Source organism: Phyllobates terribilis, unplaced genomic scaffold (genome assembly GCF_046119375.1).
Source record: "Phyllobates terribilis strain yellow unplaced genomic scaffold, ASM4611937v1 Scaffold_11__3_contigs__length_659146591, whole genome shotgun sequence".
NCBI lineage: Eukaryota > Metazoa > Chordata > Amphibia > Anura > Dendrobatidae > Phyllobates > Phyllobates terribilis.
The window spans coordinates 118,086,363-118,102,452 of NW_027362771.1; the positions used below are offsets into that span (position 1 = coordinate 118,086,363).

The following is a 16,090-nucleotide window of genomic DNA, read 5'->3' on the forward strand; positions in this document are numbered from 1 at the left end:
ACCAGTAAACTCTGATTCGTGAGTGTGACATTAACTCTTTAATGCAATATCAAGTACATGGGGGTGCCCATGTATGGAGAGGGCTCAGGAGCTGAGCTTCCTCCACATGCTGCTGATGACGGCTATATGACATAACCTGCATCTGAGCTCCGATTGATGCTATTAACCACTTAAATGCCACTGACAATCTGTGACAGTGACATTTAAATGGAACACATACCAGTGCTTTCACATACCTTCTGAAACCCCTCCTCCATGCAATTTTCTTCTCCTGTGAAGCTTGGCCAAAAACACCTGCAAAGGCTTCCTAAACGTTTAAAAAGGTTCCTTAGTCTGTTTCAGTAGGCTCCACAATCATGAGAAAGACTGCTGACTTGACAGATGTCCAGAAGGCAGTCATTGACGCACTCCACAAGGTCCCAGAGTTCCAATTTTAATTTGGAAATCAAGGTCCCAGAGTCTGGAGGAAGAGTGGAGAGGCCACAATCCAAGCTGCTTGAGGTCTAGTGTGAAGTTTCCACAATCAGTGATGGTTTGGGGAGTCATGTCATCTGCTGGTGTAGGTCCATTGTGTTTTATCAAGACCAAAGTCAGCGCAACCGTCTACCAGGAAATTTTAGAGCACTTCATGCTTTTTGGAGATAGAAATTTCATTCTCCAGCAGGACTTGGCACCTATCCACTTCCAAAAGTACCAATACCTGGTTTAAAAACAACAGTATCACTCTGCTTGATTGGCCAGCAAACTCGCCTGACCTTAACTCCATAGAGAATCTATGGGGTATTGTCAAGAGGAAGATGAGACACCAGACCCAACAATGCAGACGAGCTGAAGGCTGCTATCAAAGCAACCTGGGCTTCCATAACACCTCAGCTGCGCCACAGGCTGATCGCCTCCATGCCACGCCGCATTGATGCAGTAATTGATGCAAAAGGAGCCCCGGCCAAGTATTGAGGGCATTTACTGAACATACATTTCAGTAGACCAACATTTCGGATTTTAGAAACATTTTTCAAGCTGGTGTTATAAAGTATTCTAATTTACTGAGATAATGACTTTTCATTGGCTGTAAGCCATAGTCATTAACATTAACAGAAATAAACACTTGAAATAGATCACTCTGTTTGTAATGACTCTATATAATATGAGTTTCACTTTTTGTAATGAAGAACTGAAATAAATTAACTTTTTGATGATATTCTAATTTAGTGAGTTGCACCTGTACTTTTGAGACAAAAACCATGCTAAAATTGTATTTTTTTTTCACAATTTTACCACACCTTTTTTTCCGTTTTACCAGTACATTGTACGGTAAAGTGAATGGCGTCATTCAAAACTACAACTTTCCCACGGGAAAAAAAAAAACAAGTCACCACACGGCTATGTGGATAGAAAAATAAAAAATGTCATAGTTCTTATAAAGAAGATGTGGAAAAAACAAAAGTATGAGACCCCATGTAACTAAAAAGTGACTAACTGTATTAAGTTCTTGTCTTCTGTGCACCACCTGATACATGCGGCATTGCAGACTAACGACTGGTTGTCCTTTGTTTTGCAGCCTATGTGACTCATTATCTGGATAAAACTTTCTATAATTTGACAACTGTAGCACTCCATGACTGGGCCACATATAGTGAGATGAGGAATTTGGCCACCCAGCGCTACGGCCTAACAATGACTGAGCCTCATTTACCAAGCCAGACGTTAGAGCAGGTAAGTATGTGAGATGCACCTCCGGGCACGCGCCAACTCTGACCCAGTTTTCAGGGTATTTGACATAAATTACCCAACAGTTGCATTTTTAAAGAAGTCTCATAAAAATTTTTATTGTGTAATTCTCACTAATTATGTAATGTAGTGTAAATGTATTAAAATGCTCACTGATCACCGACTTCCCCTGTTTCCATATCTGCTATGGTCCTCCTCTAAAATCCGTAATCCATTCTAACTTTGATGAGACTTTTTCTTTGACATCAAGATTTTGGACAAATATTCCAAAATACTATTTCTATCTCAAATATGTGGGTCCCTGCTCTACAAAGATGGTTGTAGCCTGTGTAGCAAAATAACCCTAGAAAATTGCTAATCACTATGAATGATCTTGTTCCAAATTGTAGGGTTTGGATGTTCTGGAGATCATGAGGAACATTCATGTGTTTGTATCCCGCTACCTGTACAACCTCAATAACCAGGTATGAGATTGCTCATTTGTTTTCCACAACATCATTTTATGTTGTGGATTATGGCTTTTATTATTTCAAGAGAACTGCGGTAACAATCCTGCTTGCTTCAAAGCTGAAATTTCCAAATATTCCTTGCTGGTTTAATGTCTGCAAGCATGAAAATGCAGTATTTGCATCAGACATCGTGCAGAGCTCCCCCACTGCATTATAAGGGCTCTGGCAATGCTATTAGGCATTTGTCTGAAATGACAGTCAGCAGAATAGTGAATGCAGTACCTGGTTACAATACAAGCTTTAAAGAGGTCATCCACTACTTTATCATTGATAACCTATCCTATTGATTTGAATAGGAGGGGGATGTGCAATACCCAGCCTCGGCCATTATCAGAAGACTGAGCAGCTCCTCAATTGAGCATTTTCGGCCGGCTGCTGCCGACACCGAGAACAGCTCTTCGGCAGGGGTGCCCGGTGTCGGACTCCAACTGATCAGACATTGATGATCTATCCTAAGGATCGGTCATCGGTGATAAAGTAGTGGACAACCTCTTTAACTCAAAACATGTTAAAAGGGTATTCTCAAGTTTGAAAGTTATTTCCTATACATATGATCTGGGATAATTTTCTGATCACTGTTGGTCCAACTTCCATGGCCCCCAGTGATCCCTAAAGCCAAGCCCTGTGTGAATGGAGCATAGGGCGATCATGCACACTGCCGCTCCATCCATTCTAATGGCAGTGCTGAAGATCAGCCGAGTGCAGCGCTTGGCAATCTCTGCTGCTCCCATTAAGAGTGAATTAAGCAACAGTGAATGTGATTGACCAAGACTCCATTCGGCCGGGGCTCTACAGAACTTGGGATCGCTGATTGGACCCTCAGTGTTCAGAAAGTTATCCTATCAAGTATATAAGGTATAACATTCAAACGTGAGAATACCCATTAAATAATGAGCTAAACATTGTGATTATCAAGTTCCAAAATTTTTATTTAGACTTCATTTTATGACAGCTAAAATGATAATCTAATGGGAACATCCAAGTATAAATGTGCAAGTTGTCCGTTGCCAGGTCGCTAATATTTCTATTCTTGCTGTACCTCTTTCTCTGCAGATCTTCGTAGAGAGGACCAGTAACAATAAACATCTGAACACCATTAATATCCGACACATTGCTAACTCTATCCGAACACATGGTACTGGGATCATGAGTACAACAGTAGGCTTCTTTTTTTTTCTGTAGATTACTGTAGACTAATTTTGTATTACTGTCATTTATCTGTATTATTATAGGGCTTCTGACTCTACTATTCAGCACCCCTTGCTAACTTTCGGAGTTTATTTGCTCCATGCTATTTAAATTTCGACTCGTCACTTTGTTGTGAATTGTTTTTGATCACTGTGAGTTTATTCTGTTATGACTACGATAGTACATACATTTCCACATCAGCTTGCAGGTATAAGTTAGGGATGGTTATTTTCTAATGTGCTGAATGAAAACTTAGGTTGTGTTAAATATCTTTGGTCATTCCATCCAAACACCCTTTCAGGCAAAATGTATTCATTGTGTTATACCTAGTGTGGCCTGTGGAGGCAGTACAACACCAAAGAGAAGATCCTTGTGTCATTTACTGCTTCTTAGGTCATAAATCAGTATCAGTTTTACCCAGTATCAGCTCCTCTTTTTTTTCCCCATCTGTCCTCAGGTAAACTTCACATACCAGTTTCTACGGAAGAAGTTTTATATATTTAGCCAATTTATGTACGATGAACACATAAAGTCCAGATTGATCAAAGATATTCGCTATTTCAGAGAATTTAAGGACCAAAATGATCAGAAGGTAAATTAAGATGTAGAGATGTGTTTTCTCACTTTTCCATAAATTCAGATAATAAATTACTTATTGTATTTTAGTTTTTTGGCAGATGATTTCCTGCGTTTTTTTTTTCTTCCAGTACCCTTTTGAGAGAGCAGAAAAGTTTAACCGTGGAATCCGGAAGCTCGGCCTCACCCCTGATGGACAGAGCTACCTGGACCAGTTCAGGCAACTCATCAGCCAGATTGGTGAGACTCAATGTTTAATAAAAATAAAATCTCTGTCGTGTTATTTATTTATTTTATTTTTTACAAAATTTAAATAATAAGAAATTTTTTTTAATATTGATCAGTACTAATGATAAGCGCAAGTGCTCGTTGCTTCAGGTATGCACCAAGTATCGCGGGTGCCCGAGTGACATGTTCGAGTCCCCGCCCTCATGTTTCACAGCTGTTAAACTGCCACAAAACATGCGTGGATTGCCTGACACATGTTTTGTGGCTGTCTAACAGCCGCGTGGATTTAAGCATGTCACTTGAGCACCCGCTATACTTGGTGCATACCTGAGCACCCCAAGCTAACTTGAGTAACGAGCCCTTGCGCTCATCACTAATCAGTACCTTTCTTGCAGGGAATGCAATGGGTTACGTCAGGATGATCCGGTCTGGTGGTCTTCACTGCTGCAGTAATGCAATCAGGTATATATATTAATTTTCAAATTCATGGATAAGAGCATTTAATAGTAATACTTTCTGATCAGTGTTCAGTTGTACTAGACATAAACCTATAGATCTGTACAGAACACAAAAGGGTCAATGGTCTGTAGATGTTTGCAACCATTTTTTATTGCTCCTATGTATCTAAAATAAATAAAATGAAAGAAATATTTCTTTAATCAAAAATGTTGCATCGTTTTGTGACTGCAGTGGTAATGTCGATTTATAAATCATCGTGGTAGTAGGCTGCAAGCAAACCCGTCCTGTCTGATTTTGCAGTTATACACTCCCTACCATCCATGTTCTTTTTGTTTGATCTACCAAGTGTATATCATCAAGAAATAGTGAACAGAAGGGAGTATGGCTGACAAATCCGGCAAAATGGAGCTTTGATTGTAGCATCTTACCATGGAGACTCAAAGTTCTACAAAGACTCTGCAGTCACAACCTAGTAGGACTGTTTGCAAAGTTGCTTCATTTTTTTTTTTAAATTAAATAGAGCAAATTAAAGGGAATCTGTCACCAGATTTTGTTACCTATCTGAGATCAGCATGATATTGGTGCAGAGACCCTGATTCCAGCAATGTGTCACTTACTGGTTTACATGCTGTCATTTTCATAAAATCACTTTTTTTAGCTGTTGCAGATATAGCAGTTCTCTGAATGCTGTACTTGCCCATGTACAGTGTGCACAGAAAGCTGCCAATCAGTGGTGGGGGGAGGTTATATAGAGCTCATAAATATGGAGGACTACTTGGCAGCAGGTTTACTAGTCCTCAAAAGATAATCTCCTGCTCAGAAAACTGTGATTTTATCAAAACTAACACTAAGCAGCCCAGTAAGTGACACATCCCTGGAATCAGGGTATCTGTCTCTACATTATGCTGTTGTCAAATTAGGGGGCAAAAATCTTGTGACAGATTTAAAATTAGTTTTTAAACTTTTCAATAATAACTTTTTTATTTTATAAACTCACTATATGGTCTGATAGCGACCTGCAAACGGCTTCTAAAAATACTTTTGGTTATTACATGATCTGTTATTGTTATTGTGTTGAGTGGGGCTTGTCCTAGTATTGCTAGCCCTGTCCAGATGCCTTGCTTGGGAACATGGATATCATAGAGTATAATCCCCGGCTTGGGACTTTATCTATTACCCATAGTGGTTTCTGCTCTAGAGGACTCTATGGCCAGTTAGAATGTACAGCCATGTCTATCCTTTAGCAGCCTCTTGGGACTTGCTATGGAGAGTAGGTTTTTTATTTTTTATTTATTTTTCTTGTCTGCATCTGTTCCATTTATTCATTTTTAACCTAGATTTGTACCAGACTTAGAAGACATAGTGAATTTTGAAGAACTGGTGAAAGAGGAGGCTTTATCAGAAGAAACTCAGAAAGCTGCAAGGTGACTTGTAAACATCTTATCATTCATGTTAGTAAAATACCTGTAATCCTTACCCTGACGGTATAAATTCTCTTTACATTCAGTCTTATTATTGGAGTAAAAGCTGAATATTAATTAGTAAACCTTCTCTTTCCAGGCAGCTAGATTTTGTGCTCGGTGACCTAACCAGAAATTCAGCAGAGGGAACCGAATACTTCAAAATGTTGGTGGATGTATTTTCTCCTGAATTTCGCAGTGCAAAGAATATTCACCTCCGGAACTTCTACATTATCGTCCCACCTTTGGTGTGTGCGGCTCTGATTCTAACAACCATTGCTGTACCTGCTTAACTTCTTCTATCTTTATGTATAGATAAATGGAGGTTGTAGCTGTCATTATGCAAAGACCCTCATAATATTTTCTCTTTCCACTATACATAAAGGGAGCATATCAATTTCTGCTTTTTTTATTTCCAGTTGTATGAAAGCAAATCTAAACTTACCAATGTTGACAGACAAAGCTTTTTTTTCCCATTTCCGTGTCCCCTAGGCATTGTTGAAACCAGGAGTTGTCCTATAATTTGATCAGTAAGCCTTGTCAAATGACCCCACTTAAGACTTAATTGACAGCTTCCCCTGGGTCGTTTAGTGGGGGGCTAGAACGTGTACAGTGCCTTTCTCTTCTGTGAATATCCACTTCAGTGACATACTATATATATATATATATATATATATATATATATATGTGTATGTGTATATATATATATATATATATATATATATATATATATATATATATATACATTATACATCCACAAACACTGAGTGCTGACATCTAAAAATGTCAATCAGGACCAGAGGTGGAAGGTTTAGTGACTAAACTTCAGGACCCCCTTCCTTACTTAAGCCAATGCCAGCAGCCATTTACTGAGACAGTATTACACTTATATTTGCCATTATCTAATTGCTTTGGTATGTTTAAACTTGCTTTCTTGCTGTCTATCTAGCGATGTGAGAAGTTTGCTTACATACCCCATTTAAAGCTTAGATTCACTGTTGGTGAACCCCTGCCACATATACTGTATCAGCACTTCGCTAATATTATTCTTTAATCAAAATTGTTCCTTACGGTGCTGAAACAATCGAAAAGTGGAATAAAGAAAAGCGCATTCAAATTGTCCCCCACAGCAGGGAAATATTGTGCTGTTTGTGATTGGATTGCATGGACTGTTATAACAGGGTGTCATCATAAAAAGGGGATGTCGCAACTTGAGACCCCCTCCAATTAGCCAAACTGGAAATATTTGGTAAAAAGAACAATTTCTACTTTTGGTGGACTTAGCAGCACTAGTTTTTGGTTTTCTGTTCCTGCCTTTCTGACTGTTAGGATATCAGACATCCAAAAAATAGCTCACAGCACTCTCCTTTTGTGAAAGAAATGCAGCTCAAAGCTCTCGCTTATGTAGGGACGCACAGTCCAAAGGACCAAGGAAGCAACATAAGCTAAGATATAGCAGACAGTGTCAAATCAGGTGATGAGAAAACAAGACATCCTTTATTCTGAGCAAAAAGGCTGAATCCAGCTCGACGGAAAATATGTACAGTGGAGGAAATAATTATTTGATCTCTTGCTGTTTTTGCAAGTTTGCCCACTGACAAAGACATAAATAGTCTATAATTTTAAGGGTAGGTTAATTTTAACATTGAGAGATAGAATATCCAAACAAAAATCAAGAAAATCACATTGTATAAAGTAGATAATTTTTTTTGCATGTTGCAGTGAGAAATAAGTATTTGATCCCCTACAAACCATTGAGTTCTGGCTCCTACAGACCAGTTAGGCGCTCCTAATCAACTCTTTACCTGCATTAAAGACAGCTGTCTTATATAGTCACCTGTATAAAAGACTCCTGTCCACAGACTCAATTAATCATTCAGACTCTAACCTCTACAACCAAAGAGCTTTCTAAGGATGTCAGGGACAAGATCATAGACCTGCACAAAGCTGGAATGGGCTACAAAACCATAAGTAAGACGCTGGGTGAGAAAGAGACAACTGTGCAATAGTAAGAAAATGGAAGAAATACAAAATGGCTGTCAATTGACATCGATCTGAGTCACCATGCAAAATCTCACCTTGTGGGGTAACCTTGATTATGATGAAGGTGAGAGATCAGCCTAAAACTACACGGGGGGAACTTGTTAATGATCTCAAGGCAGCTGGGACCACAGTCACCAAGAAAACCATTGGTAACACATTATGCCTTAAAGGTTTAAAATCCTGCAGCAGTGGCCGCAAGGTCCCCCTGCTCAAGAAGTCACATGTGCAGACCCTTCTGAAGTTTGCCAATGAACACCTGGATGATTCTGTGAGTTATTGGGAGAAGGTCCTGTGGTCACATGAGACAAAATTTGAGCTCTTTGGCAGTAACTTAACTCGTGTTTGGAGGAAGAGGAATGCTGCCTATGACCCAAAGATCACCATCCCCACTGTCAAGCATGCAGGTGGAAACATGTTTTGGGGGTGTTTCTCTGCTGAGGGCACATGACTACTTCACCGCATCAATGGGAGAATGGATGGGGCCATGTACCGTAAAATCCAGAGTAACAACCTCCTTCCCTCCGCCAGGACATTAAAAATGGGTCGTGGCTGGGTCTTCCAGCAAGACAATGACCCAAAACATACAGCCAAGGCAACAAAGGAATGGCTCAAAAAGAAGCTCATTAAGGTCATGGAGTGGCCTAGCCAGTCTCCAGACCTTAATCCCATAGAAAACTTATGGAGGGAGTTGAAGCTCCGAGTTGCTAAGTGACCGCCTCAAAATCTGAATGATTTAGAGATGATCTGCAAAGCGGAGTGGACCAAAATTCCTCCTGACATGTGCGCAACCCTCATCAACTACAAAAAACGTCTGACTGCTGTGCTTGCCAACAAGCGTTTTGCCACCAAATATTAAGTGTTGTTTGCCAGAGGGATCAAATACTTATTTCTCACTGCAAAATGCAAATAAATTTATCGAATTTATACAATGTGATTTTCTTTTGGATATTCTTATCTCTCATTGTTAAAATTAACCTACCCTTAAAATTATAGACTGTTCATGTCTTTGTCAGTGGGCAAACTTACAAAAACAGCAAGGGATCAAATAATTATTTCCTTCTCTGTATACTGAAAGGATACAATTTTTCGACCCCTAGCAGGTCTTTTTCAAGAAATGTTGTATCCTGTATATGACAGAATAAAGGAGGTATTGTTTTCTCATCACCTGATTTGGATGCTGTCTGCTACATCTTTGCATATTAGGATATTGGAATATAGAAAAGAAATGTATGATTAGTGCAAAATCTGAAAAATGAAGTTTGCAACTTTCTAACCAGATTCTTCCTTTTCCTCTACAGACGCTTAACTTTGTTGAGCATTCTATAAACTGCAAGGAGAAGCTAAACAAGAAAAATAAAGTTGGTGCTGCTTTTACGGACGATGGGTTTGCTATGGGTAAGTTACTTATTGTTGTTCTGATGTGCCTGAAATGTTCCCACGGTTTGTGCTATTGCCTGGTTTTACACATTGTTCAATGTATGATGGGCCCCCTACTAATCAACCCGGTATTTAGTTTGGAAAGGGAATATTTACTATCCTTGGGTAGGGCATAAATGTAAATGTCGTAGAGGACAGGCCAGCACTTGTACCTGTTTGTGAGCTAAAACTGAGAGCCCCCTTTGTATTCCCTACGAGGAAAATATATAGCCCACTATTGCTTACCCTAGTGATAACAGCAGATTGTCGGCTCACTTCAGCTTCTCCTCTTGAGACAACCCTTTTGTTAATATTTTTTACATTTGCCCCTTGCTTTTACTTGCAGGTGTTGCCTATATTCTGAAGTTACTGGATCAGTACCAAGAATTTGACTCGTTACACTGGTTCCAGTCTGTAAGAGAAAAGTACATGAAGGAGAAAAGGGCAGTGTCGAAGCAGCAGAACGTGCAGTCTAATAATCAGGATGAGAAGCTGCTTCAGACAATGAACCTCACTCAGAAAAGACTAGAGATCTATCTGCAGGTGAAGAAGCTTTTTTTGGTTTTTATATATTTTTTTCCTGAAACTAATGGAAAAACTAGATTGTTCAGCGCAAGGGCTTTTTCAGAAATTTGTTAGGGTTTATAAACAATAAGCTTTTCATCTCTGATAGTAGGAGCCCAATGAACGTTTCTCAAAGCAAGGCATAGCACTTCGTTGTCAGGCTCATCTTACCCTAGAAGATTAATGGCATTGGCTGAACCATGGCTTGAACCTGTCCAATTTTATCAGCATATACAATTTAGCCTCCAATGCCTGTAATATTTTATGATCTAATAAATGACTAAAGACATTAAAATGGTGGAATAGGTAAAATACTAGATGTTAGGGGTTGCAGTAAAGAGTGTGCATGTATCCTTGGTGGCTTCTTACTTCAGGACTTTATAGCTGCTACATGCTGCCAAGTAGGCTCAGTCTGATGCCATATCAATTCTCTTAGAAGCAATGCAGAATCCAACATAAAGTCTTTTATAAATCTGAAGGATGAACCAGAAGAAGATTTGTGGCATGCTGTCCGTCTCTGGATAATATCAGACGTATGCAGTAAAAAACTCGTGCCACTTTTTGGCAGCCCTATCGTTTTTCTGCACAAAACTGGCCCAAAATACACCCATGTACTTGAGCCCTTTCTTGGATTGTGTGTTTCTTACTTTCTTTGTTTTATTGCTCGTACAAATAATGACACCTAATTGTATCTTTGCTTTCTGTTTAGGAATTTGAGTTCCTTTACTTCTCACTGAGCAGCGCAAGAATTTTCTTTAGAGCTGACAAAACTGCCGCAGAAGAAAACTTGGAGAAGAAGGAAAAGGAAGGTCAGTATAACACAATAAGGGTATGTGCAGACCATCTGGAGCCGGCTGCGGAGAAGCCGCCTCCGGTTTCCGCTCATTATGCAAATGAGTGCCGGCCTCTTTTTTTTTTTTTCTCACAGGCGGGCTTACCCCATAGAGGTTAGGTCTATGGGGAAAGCCCGCATGCGGACCCGCAGGAGAAATAGGCATGCTGCGGTCTGGAAAGACGCGCCGCATGTCTGTTTCTGCGGGTGAGCCGCAGACGCATAGTGGACATGGGATTTGTATAAATCCCATCCTCCATGCTGTAACATCTGGCCGCTGCGGATTGCACACAGCGCACCTGCTCTGCGTCCAATCCGCAGCGAACACTGATAGTGTGCACATACCCTAACTTATTTAATAATCTAGGCACAATCTATAGCAACTGTTATACATCCCATTTTATCCTCCTCTCGTGTCTTTGGCTCTGCTTTGAAATAAATACACACACTTGACCAAGCATGAGTGGAGATAGAGCTGTCTGCAAACGAGTGTTTGTCCACTTAAACAGCACCTTTCACCAGTTCAAAATGTTAAACTGGCCATATAATGACTGCAAAGCTAGGTAGAATGTAGTTTTTATTTTTAATTTCTCATCTCTGTTGCAGAGATATTGGCTTTGCTTTCTTTATATGAGGCACACAGCCATGTTCCCCTCTGTGATAGCACTGCCAGCATCCACTGTGTGGGAGAGTAGATCAAAGCAGAGCTGTGTGTCATTAGAGACTTCTGCGTCTGCAGCTCTCATCCCTCGGCACTGTTAGTTCTTCAACCCACACTGACAGCTCTTAACACACACACACACACACACACACACACACACACACACACACACACACACACACACACACACACACACACACTGTGTTGCTAGAATAGAGCTGCAGATGCTGAGATATATTTAAAGACACACAGCGCTGCTCTTACTCCCCTCCCCTGCTTGTAATCAGAGCCTTTATTCTGAACAGGTAGGGCAGGTAGAGTCGAAGCTATGAAGATGAAGCCTGTGATGAGACAAGAGGTGTATTTAACACTACCTCTGACCTCCCATTGAAAGCGTAGCTATACATATACACCCATATACAGTACACTGTATGTAAAAAATATTAGGACCTTTACACAGTACCCCTACAGGAGCTTTCATGATTTTCCAGTCTAAATCCATAGGCATTCATATGGAGTTGGTCTCCCTTTACAGCTAAAACAGCTTGCACTCTTCTTGGAAGGTTTTCTTTAACAATATTCTGGACTGTCTGTAGGAATTTTTCCTCGGTCATTATGAAAAGCATTAATCGGGTTAGACATTGACATTGGATGAGAGGGACTTGCTTGCCATCTCTGTTCTTGTTTATCACAAAGGTTTTTGATGAGGTTGAGTTCAGGGCTCAGTGCAGACCACTCAAGTTCCTCCATACCAAATTCACGCAGCCATGTCTTTATGAATCTTGTGCAATGGGGCATAGTCAACCCTTTCCCAAACTTTTCCCACAAAGTTGGATGCATACAATTATGCAAAATGTATTGGTATGTGGAAACATTAAGATTAGTGTTGAGCGAGTATGTTCTGTTCCGAGTATGCTCGGGCCGAGCTCTGAGTATTTACAGCTGCTCGGTGATCAGGTTGAATCACTCCCGTGTGCATGATTTGCAACTGTTTGACAGCTTTATTACATGGGAGGAATGTGTAAGAAATAGACATTCCTCACATGTAATAAAGCTGTCAAACAGTTGCAAATCATGCACACGGGAGCGATTCAACCATAACACCGAGCAGCTATAAATACTCGGAGCTCAGCCGAGCATACTCGGAACAGAACATACTCGCTCAACACTAATTAAGATTTATCTTTATGAGAACTAAGGGCCCAGGCCAACAACTGAAAAAAAAATTCATAGCAATTTATTCCTCTTCTAGCAAACTGTCTAATGCAGCAGAACTCAAAATAATATGTGAGAACAATCACTGAGAAAAATAAGTGTATGCCATACTGACTTCCCTATAATCTGTAACCTCTTTATTTCGCACCCACCTTATTTTTCAGTGCTGCATGCTATGATTTGCCAAGTGTGCCTTGTGTGTGATGTCTTGTAAAATTACAAATAATTTTTTTATTTTTTTTTACTTCTGTAAAGAAACGTCTAAAGCAAGCAACGACAACCTTTCAGTTAATTCTGCAGCAGACTCAGTCATGAAATGATGTCCCGACAAGATCCAGAAAATGTCTAATCCGTCGCTTGGATAGCTAACTACCCACAATGGTAACCTGTAGAGACTGGACACAGACAATGCACAGCACTAAGAACAGCACTCATGACCGATCCCAAATATTTTCTTATAAGTATGGCAGCAAATACAAGGAAAAGGAACAAATCTGGATATCTCGCAAGGAGCCACTGATGAGGAACTGAAAGCCATCAGATGTAAATGAACTTTATTACACTGTGTGCAATCTAGCATAAAGGATAATAGATCTAACAAAGTAGTCTCTCAGGATCCAGCGGTTTTAGCGAGCAGCCAGGGTTTCACTACAGCAAGACTTATACATTACTGTGATGAATATGCAGGAGAGTAATAGTAACTTCTTATTGTATATTAAGATGAAGGATTTTGCAAATTTATATGAGTGACATGAGAAGGATATGAGCGTGTATATGTGTAAATGTGCACTTTTTGTACATCAAATGTGTATTGTAAATGTCATATCCTCAGATGTAAAAATGTATAAAATATATATACAAAATATAAATGTGTCAGATTATATTAAATCATCCATGATTTAATTGTGGTTGAGGGGAAAAAAAAATCTCTCCATAACGGCAGTACCTGCAGTTTAGGGGCAATTCTGCAGTGTAATACAGAAACAAAGTCGATGAGATTTTACAAATTTCATGTACAAGTTGTGGCTATTTTCTGTACATAAATTAAAGACGAGAATACAAATTAATAGAGGCTCCCCACCCTCGCAAAGACTTAGTCTGGCGGAGGGGAGGAAAGGTCTTGGGAAAAAAAAATATTTATTTTGCACCTCGTCTTGGCGCCGCCCTAGGCACAGGACCTCCGGTGCCTAGTGGTAAATACGGGTCTGCTGGTGGACCTTTCTAGACTTGCATAACATCGATCTTCCTACAGAGCATTCATCCATCAAGTCGCCATGGCTCGAGGCCGAGCCAAAGACCGTTAATAATATAATAATAATTGGCCTCCTCTCCATTCTTCGTCTAGATGCTGTGGCTAAGTAAAATGTACACATGCTTTTCCCATACTCTAGAGTCTTTCTAATCAATGCCATAATAAAAGAATTGTCCAGTAAAACTCATCACATAACAACATAGGTGAAAAATTCCTGATTGATGGGTGTCCCTCACTGATCAGCATTTTTTTTATTAAAGGAATGCCACTTTTAAAAGTTGGAGCCAGAGGTCGGACGATCGACCAGCGCTCCATTCATTTTCTATGGGGATGAATGAACGAACTGGTGGTCGAGCATGCACAATGATGATCCATTCTAATGAACATAAAAAAAAATCCTATTAAAACAAAAAACACCTGCACTAGCTAGTGTCAAAACCCCAAAAAAAGGCATCAAAGCAGCAAATGGCAACAAAACCCCTGGTATGGTGAAATAAGAACTAGATATAAGCCTATACACGATATCCCATTGCGCGATGATGCTACGGTAATATTTACCTATAAGGCGTAGCCCACGGGGTCCACAACTAGACAAAAAGTATTGAAAAGTGAAACAAAAATTCTACTGCAGTGGTCCCCTTAGGGCTTGTCCCAAAACACCTATATACAACCAAACTAAAAAGCTGAGAAACTGCTGTACAATGTATACCATAGGCTGAGTGCACAGAACCTGTAAAGGTCTACTACCAGACTGGTTGTGCTGTTATCAATAAATTGGTGCATATAGTATATGTAACGGAAAAAAATAAATATAACTAACCAACCAGTATGGTGTACATAAGGCACTAATACTGTTGCTAAACTGAAGGAAAAACACAGACAATAATGACCGCTACGCCACAGTGCAAATACATAGGCTAGCTATTCAGTCCAAAAAGTTCTCCTATGCAAAGTCCCAATAAAACAGCATAAATATTATCTGAGACGGGAGGAGCAGGACTCCAAACACTCATCGCTAATTACACTGCTCAAAAAAATAAAGGGAACACTCAAATAACACATCCTAGATCTGAATGAATGAAATATTCTCATTGAATACTTTGTTCTGTACAAAGATGAATGTGCTGACAACAAAATCACACAAAAGTCATCAATGGAAATCAAATTTATTAATCAATGGAGGCCTGGATTTGGAGTCACCCCCAAAATTAAAGTGGAAAACACACTACAGGCTGATCCAACTTTGATGTACAACCCCTGGCAGAAATTATGGAATCACTGGGCTCGGGGGATGTTCATTCAGTTGTTTAATGTTGTTTAAAAAAAGCAGATCACAGACATGGCACAAAACTAAAGTCATTTCAAATGGCAACTTTAGGGCTTTAAGAAACACTAAAAGAAATCAAGATAAAAAATGTGGTACTCAGTAAGGGTAATTTTTTTCAGACCAAGCAAAGGGAAAAAATTATGGAATCACTCAATTCTGAGGAAAAAATTATGGAATCATGAAAAACAAACACAAAAGAACACTCCAATACATCACTAGTATTTTGTTGCACCACCTATGACTTTAATAACAGCTTGCTGTCTCTGAGACATGGACTTAATGAGTGACAAACAGTACTCTTCATCAATCTGGCTCCAACTTTCTCTGATTGCTGTTGCCAGATCAGCTTTGCAGGTTGGAGCCTTGTCATGGACCATTTTCTTCAACTTCCACCAAAGATTTTCAGTTGGATTGAGATCCGGATTATTTGCAGGCCATGACATTGACCTTATGTGTCTTCTTTCAAGGAATGTTTTCACAGTTTTTGCTCTATGGCAGGATGCATTATCATCTAGAAAAATGATGTCATCATCCCCAAACATCCTTTCAATTGATGGGATAAGAAAACTGTCCAAAATATCAATGTAAACTTCGGCATTTATTGAAGATGTAATGACAACCATCTCCCCAGT

At 39.7% G+C, this 16,090-nt stretch overlaps 1 protein-coding gene across 1 annotated transcript in view; it reads left to right on the forward strand.

The window, feature by feature from the left end:
• The window catches only part of WASHC4 (WASH complex subunit 4), a 60,433-nt gene extending 46,734 nt beyond the window's left edge, over nucleotides 1–13,699 (forward strand). Inside the window, exons 22-33 of the mRNA XM_073651558.1 lie at nucleotides 1,559–1,713; nucleotides 2,118–2,192; nucleotides 3,291–3,395; nucleotides 3,883–4,017; nucleotides 4,133–4,241; nucleotides 4,625–4,691; nucleotides 6,026–6,112; nucleotides 6,249–6,396; nucleotides 9,490–9,586; nucleotides 9,954–10,150; nucleotides 10,881–10,980; nucleotides 13,135–13,699. Of these exons, the coding sequence (XP_073507659.1) occupies nucleotides 1,559–1,713; nucleotides 2,118–2,192; nucleotides 3,291–3,395; nucleotides 3,883–4,017; nucleotides 4,133–4,241; nucleotides 4,625–4,691; nucleotides 6,026–6,112; nucleotides 6,249–6,396; nucleotides 9,490–9,586; nucleotides 9,954–10,150; nucleotides 10,881–10,980; nucleotides 13,135–13,199 (1,340 nt within the window). The 3' untranslated portion in view covers nucleotides 13,200–13,699. The remainder of the gene's footprint in view (nucleotides 1–1,558; nucleotides 1,714–2,117; nucleotides 2,193–3,290; nucleotides 3,396–3,882; nucleotides 4,018–4,132; nucleotides 4,242–4,624; nucleotides 4,692–6,025; nucleotides 6,113–6,248; nucleotides 6,397–9,489; nucleotides 9,587–9,953; nucleotides 10,151–10,880; nucleotides 10,981–13,134) is intronic.
• Nucleotides 13,700–16,090: the final 2,391 nt, after the last annotated feature.